Source organism: Styela clava, chromosome 13 (genome assembly GCF_964204865.1).
Source record: "Styela clava chromosome 13, kaStyClav1.hap1.2, whole genome shotgun sequence".
NCBI classification, from domain to species: domain Eukaryota; kingdom Metazoa; phylum Chordata; class Ascidiacea; order Stolidobranchia; family Styelidae; genus Styela; species Styela clava.
In genome coordinates, this window is record NC_135262.1 from 9,203,948 (window position 1) to 9,211,266 (window position 7,319).

General features: G+C 36.7%; 1 protein-coding gene across 1 annotated transcript; it reads right to left on the minus strand.

Moving 5' to 3' along the window:
- LOC144431372 (uncharacterized) lies at positions 1-561 on the minus strand. The gene has a single exon (XM_078119425.1). The coding sequence runs from the start codon at positions 559-561 to the stop codon at positions 1-3; it is 561 nt and encodes a 186-aa protein (XP_077975551.1).
- Between the last annotated feature and the right edge of the window lie 6,758 nt (positions 562-7,319).

Below are 7,319 nucleotides of genomic sequence, written 5' to 3' on the forward strand. Positions count from 1 at the left end.
TTAGATTTCAAGAACCCTTCTCAGTATTCTTGCACTTCCCAAAAGAGCCGCCTTTTGCAAAGATTCCAATCTATTAGGCAAATTCATATCTTTTAAATACCCTTCTAGCTTGTTTGATATTGCACCCAAGGCACCAACGACAACAGGTATAATTCTCGTTTTTACATTCCATATTTTTCCCATTTCTCTCCGTAAATCTTGATATTTTTCTATTTTTTCTTTTTCCTTTAATAAAATACGATGATCGGCCGGAACTGCTATGTCGATTATCAAGCATGTATTTTCGGATGAATTTATTACTACAATATCAGGCCTTCTGTGGGTAATGACGTGGTCTGTTTGTATGTTAAAATCCCATAGAATCGTAACGTTATCATTGTTTTGTGATTTTTCTGGGGTGTGGTCGTACCAATTGTTTTCTCTGTTAAGGCCGTATAGTTTGCAGAGTTCCCAATGAACAATTCTTGCTAGATTATCGTGTCGATATTTGTATTCTCTTTGCGCCAATTTTGAGCATTCACACAATATATGAAAAACTGTCTCATCTCTTGCATCACACATTCTACATTTTGCAGACACACCCCGCTTTTCGATTTTTGCTTTGATAACATTTGTTCTCAAAGCCTGTTCTTGAGCAGCTGTTATCAAACCTTCCGTTATTATTAGGCTTCCCGCTGCTTGTCAGCAGGGAACCTATTGTATTCCTGTGTTTTATTATTATTATTATTTATTTATTAGGCTTCCCGCTGCTTGTCAGCAGGGAACCTATTGTATTCCTGTGTTTTATTATTATTATTATTAATATTTATTTATTATTATTTATTTTTATTTTTATTTTTTTTAAATTGGTCCTACAGACTTGAAATTCACCTCAAATGTGCAGAAGTTCTCAGCTAGCAATAAAATGCAAATTTTATGCATGAGTGACCACGCTTTCACGCTCCAGTGAGCAAAACGCGTTTTCAGTTTTTTTGCGATTTCTCAAAATTGATACATGGTAATGGGTTGAAATTCATAACAATGATTAATGGACATGTTCCGGATGAGATATGTCAAGGATACGCATGAGTGACTTCGGCGATACGCTCCAGTGAGCAATATAGGATTTTACATTTTCATCTTCTCCTCGAGAACGACACCACTCAGAGACTTGAAATTTACATCACATGCAGATAATGAGTCCCCCATCATAAATTGAAAATTTTATGCATGACTGACCACGCTTTCACGCTCCAGTGAGTAAAACGCGTTTTCAGTTTTTTCGCGATTTTTCAAAATTGATACATGCTATTGGGTTGAAATTCATAACAATGATTAATGAACATGTTCCGGATACGATATGTCAAGGATACGCATGAGTGACCTCGGCGATACGCTCCAGTGAGCAAAATAGGATTTTACATTTTCATCTTCTTCTCGAGAACGACACTACTTAGATGAGACTTGAAATTTAAATCACATGCAGATAATAAGTCCCCCATCATAATTGCAAATTTTATGCATGACTGACCACGCTTTCATGCTCCAGTGGGCAAAACGCGTCTTCAGTTTTTTTACGCGGGAAGCCTGTTAAAGCTGCACGCAGCTATAGTTATTATTATTATTAGGCTTCCCGCTGCTTGTCAGCAGGGAACCTATTGTATTCTTGTGTTTTATTATTATTATTTATTATTATTATTATTTATTATTATTATTATTATTTATTAGGCTTCCCGCTGCTTGTCAGCAGGGAACCTATTGTATTCCTGTGTTTTATTATTATTATTTATTATTATTATTATGTTTGTTAAATTTATTCACAGTTCTTTAACTGGTGTATATTTTCTTGAAATCGAGACACGTCCCGCGTCCTTAGATTTCAAGAACCCTTCTCAGTATTCTTGCACTTCCCAAAAGAGCCGCCTTTTGCAAAGATTCCAATCTATTAGGCAAATTCATATCTTTTAAATACCCCTCTAGCTTGTTTGATATTGCACCCAAGGCACCAACGACAACAGGTATAATTCTCGTTTTTACATTCCATATTTTTCCCATTTCTCTCCGTAAATCTTGATATTTTTCTATTTTTTCTTTTTCCTTTAATAAAATACGATGATCGGCCGGAACTGCTATGTCGATTATCAAGCATGTATTTTCGGATGAATTTATTACTACAATATCAGGCCTTCTGTGGGTAATGACGTGGTCTGTTTGTATGTTAAAATCCCATAGAATCGTAACGTTATCATTGTTTTGTGATTTTTCTGGGGTGTGGTCGTACCAATTGTTTTCTCTGTTAAGGCCGTATAGTTTGCAGAGTTCCCAATGAACAATTCTTGCTAGATTATCGTGTCGATATTTGTATTCTCTTTGCGCCAATTTTGAGCATTCATACAATATATGAAAAACTGTCTCATCTCTTGCATCACACATTCTACATTTTGCAGACACTCCCCGCTTTTCGATTTTTGCTTTGATAACATTTGTTCTCAAAGCCTGTTCTTGAGCAGCTGTTATCAAACCTTCCGTTTCCTTCTTGAGGTATCCTTTCTTTAGCCAGTTCCATGAGTCCTCGACCATTATATTTTTAGTTTCACGAAGGTATTTCCCATGCAACGGTTTTTCTTTCCACCTTTCCATTCTTTCATCTATTTTCCTTTCTTTAAATGCATTTGAGTCTTCGTCGCCACACAAAATACCCTCGCGATACACAGCTTTCATCAAAATATCTTCACTATTCTTTGCATACTCTGTCATACTTTTCTTCTCTGCTTGAACACAGTCCTCAACACTCATTAATCCACGACCCCCCATTTGCCTTGGCAAATACAATCTGTCAACATCACCTCTGGGATGAAGCATTCCGTACATTGTTAAAAGTTTTCTTGACTTACGGTCGAGCTTTTCAAGATTGTTTTTTGACCAACCAATAAAAACAGCGCTGTATCTAATTACCGAAACTGCACGTATGTTAATAGCTTTGATAATGTTGCCGCCATTTAATTTTGATTTTAGAATTTGTTTTAATCGTTCAGTATATTCATGGATGATCAGTTTCTTCATTTGATTTTCGTTTATCGAATTTGATTCCAATATTCCAAGGTATTTGTATCCATTGCTTTCCTCGAGCTGGCTCATGCTATTCCCATCTGGTAAACAAATTCCCACACTGTCAGTAATTTTTCCCCTTTTCATACTTAATACTGCGCATTTATCTATCCCAAAATCCATTCCAATATCCCGACTGAAAATGTGTACAGTTTTCACTAAAGAGTCTATTTCTTTGTCGTTTTTTCCGAATAGTTTCAAATCGTCCATGTACAAGAGATGGTTCAGCCGCTCCTTTCCTTTTCCTATGCAGTATGATTGTGTTGTTTTTCTCAAAACCATCGTCAGTGGAATCATACACAGAACAAAAAGAAGTGGAGAGAGAGTATCGCCCTGAAATATTCCTCTTTTTATTTGAATTTCTCCGTAATGTTTTCCATTTGCCGTCAAATGCGTTCTCCATGTTTCCATACTGTTTATGACTAGTTTTTTCAAATTTTTGGCTATTACAAACAAATCCAGGCATTTGGAAATCCATGAATGGGGAATCATATCGTAAGCTTTACGATAATCTATCCATGCCATGGATAAACTTGTTTTTCGTTTTCTGCAGTTATCCAAGACCATTTTGTCAATTAAAAGTTGATCCTTTGGCCCACGCGACCCTCTCTTGCACCCTTTCTGCTCCGTCGGGAATAAATCGTTTTGTTCAATGTGGTCATATATACTAGTTGCAATCATTCCTGTAAATAATTTCCATATGATTGGTAAACAAGTTATTGGTCGAAAATTATTAGCACTATTTCCCTTGTTTTCGTTTTTCAAAATCAATACTGTTTTTCCTTCGGTAATCCAACTTGGAACCTTGCCTTGCTGAAGACAGTAGTCAAGTTGTTTTGCAATCCGTGCATGCAGACTAGTGAACTTTTTCACCCAGTATGCCTGTACCATATCAACCCCTGGAGACTTCCAATTAGCTAGTTTTTTCAATTGTCTTTTGAGAATTTCTTCAGTTATCGTGAAATTTAATTGAGTAGGAATATTTTCCAATTCTTTCTTTACTGTTTTTAGCCAAGCAGATTTTTGATTATGAGTGGTTTTAGATCCCCAGATGTTGTTCCAAAATTCTCTGCAATTCTGTGGTTCTCTACTTACATCCTTACTGGTATGAAAATCGCCTGATAACTCCCGATATAATTGCTTTTGATTGCTTTCAAACAGTCTATTTTGGTGAAATTGTCTTGTTCTCTCTGTATATCTCTTGATTTTTGCTGCAGTTGCAATTATTCTTTGTCGAAGTTCTTCAGTTGCGCATGACAATCCTTTCTGTTTTACTCTGTATTTCTCCATCAATTCTTTTTTCAGTTTATTTTTCTTGATCGTTTCAAATTTTTGTAGTCTGTCAATATCTCTTCTCATCTCTTGTATCTTATTGTGTAATCGTAATTTCCAGGCTGGCTCTTTACATTTTCTTCCGTTTACATTGAGGCTTAGTCTTTCAGTGACGGCTATTGCTCCGGCATAAATTAACTTATTTGTTTCCGTTATGTTAGTCGAGCTAATTCCTTTTAGGGCCTGGTTTATTACACTTGTTTCTCTGAATAGTTTATATTTTGGAATAGTTCGAACTGAAGGAACTTGGCGTAAACGTTGTTCTTGGGCTAACATCATCTAAAACTTCCACTTCTTCGGTGTTTTCGCGGCAATCACAAAGTTGTTCCTCCTCCTCAATTGTCCTTACTTCCGGCAAACTTTCTGGCTCATCTGGCGATGGATCGGAACTAGAGTTAATTGACCTTTGAATGTTTTCTATTTCGACTACAGTTAACCAACCATTCAACTTTATTTGTCTAATATGATCTGCTAATCATTGTTCTGATGCATCAAACAAGTTGTTCTCATCCCAAAAACGTTTCATTCGTTGTCTATAGCCTCTAAGCTGTGGTTCACTTTTCAAATAACATTTCTTTAACACTTCATTTGATTCTTTACTCCACTTTCGGCGACCAGTAGTAGAATGACGATCCGGAGGCGGCTGGTCGACAACCCCGTCTACCGTACCGGGCGAGACACTGGTCGTAGTTGACTCAGTCCCATTCACGCCGTTGTGCTTTTTACTTGATTTCTTTTCCATCAGTTTCATGAGATGGGAGTATTGAACGCTACTCCCAAGCGGTGGACTGTTTTAGTTTGCCCTTTCCCCCACAATCTCTCTGGCATGGGTGACCCTACCAGGAGTTATAACTCCCGCCAGCACAGTTTGTGGGTTCACTAAGGGACTAAAGCCTACCTGCCACGACAAGGCAACAGTCCGTAGGTAGGATTTATTATTATTATTATTATTATTATTAGGCTTCCCGCTGCTTGTCAGCAGGGAACCTATTGTATTCCTGTGTTTTATTATTATTATTTATTATTATTTATTATTATTATTATTTTTTTTTCAAATTGGTCCTACAAACTTGAAATTCACCTCAAATGTGCAGAAGTTCTCAGCTAGCAATAAATTGCAAATTTTATGCATGACTGACCACGCTTTCACGCTCCAGTGAGCAAAACGCGTTTTCAGTTTTTTTGCGATTTCTCAAAATTGATACATGGTATTGGGTTGAAATTCATAACAATGATTAATGGACACGTTCCGGATACAATATGTCAAGGATACGCATGAGTGACCTCGGCGATACGCTCCAGTGAGCAATATAGGATTTTATATTTTCATCTTCTCCTCGAGAACGACACTACTTAGAGACTTAAAATTTACATCACATGCAGATAATAAGTCCCCCATCATAATTTGCAAATTTCATGCCTGACTGACCACGCTTTCACGCTACAGTGAGCAAAACGCGTCTTCAGTTTTTTTGCGATTTCACAAAATTGATACATGGTATTGGGTTGAAATTCATAACAATGATTAATGGACATGTTCCGGATACGATATGTCAAGGATACGCATGAGTGACCTCTGCAATACGCTCCAGTGAGCAATATAGGATTTTACATTTTCATCTTCTTCTCGAGAACGACACTACTTAGAGGCTTGAAATTTAAATCACATACAGATAATAAGTCCCCCATCATAAATTGCAAATTTTATGCATGACTGACCACGCTTTCACGCTCAAGTGAACAAAACGCGTCTTCAGTTTTTTTTACGCGGGAAGCCTGTAAAAGCTGCACGCAGCTCTAGTTTTTATTATTTTTTTTTCAAATTGGTCCTACAAACTTGAAATTCACCTCAAATGTGCAGAAGTTCTCAGCTAGCAATAAAATGCAAATTTTATGCATGACTGACCACGCTTTCACGCTCCAGTGAGCAAAACGCGTTTTCAGTTTTTTTGCGATTTCTTAAAATTGATACATGCTATTGGGTTGAAATTCATAACAATGATTAATGGACTTGTTCCGGATACGATATGTCAAGGATACGCATGAGTGACCTCGGCGATACGCTCCAGTGAGCAATATAGGATTTTACATTTTCATCTTCTTCTCGAGAACGACACTACTTAGAGACTTGAAATTTACATCACATGCAGATAATAAGTCCCCCATCATAAATTGCAAATTTTATGCATGACTGACTACGCTTTCACGCTCCAGTGAGCAAAACGCGTCTTCAGTTTTTTTGCGATTTCTTAAAATTGATACATGCTATTGGGTTGAAATTCATAACAATGATTAATGAACATGTTCCGGATACGATATGTCAAGGATACGCATGAGTGACCTCGGCGATATGCTCCAGTGAGCAAAATAGGATTTTACATTTTCATCTTCTTCTCGAGAACGACACTACTTAGAGACTTGAAATTTAAATCACATGCAGATAATAAGTCCCCCATCATAATTTGCAAATTTTATGCATGACTGACCACGCTTTCATGCTCCAGTGGGCAAAACGCGTCTTCAGTTTTTTTACGCGGGAAGCCTGTTAAAGCTGCACGCAGCTCTAGTTATTATTATTATTAGGCTTCCCGCTGCTTGTCAGCAGGGAACCTATTGTATTCTTGTGTTTTATTATTATTATTTATTATTATTATTATTTATTATTATTATTATTATTTATTAGGCTTCCCGCTGCTTGTCAGCAGGGAACCTATTGTATTCCTGTGTTTTATTATTATTATTTATTATTATTATTATTATTATTATTATTTTTATTATTATTATTTTTTTTTCAAATTGGTCCTACAAACTTGAAATTCACCTCAAATGTGCAGAAGTTCTCAGCTAGCAATAAAATGCAAATTTTATGCATGACTGACCATGCTTTCACGCTCCAGTGA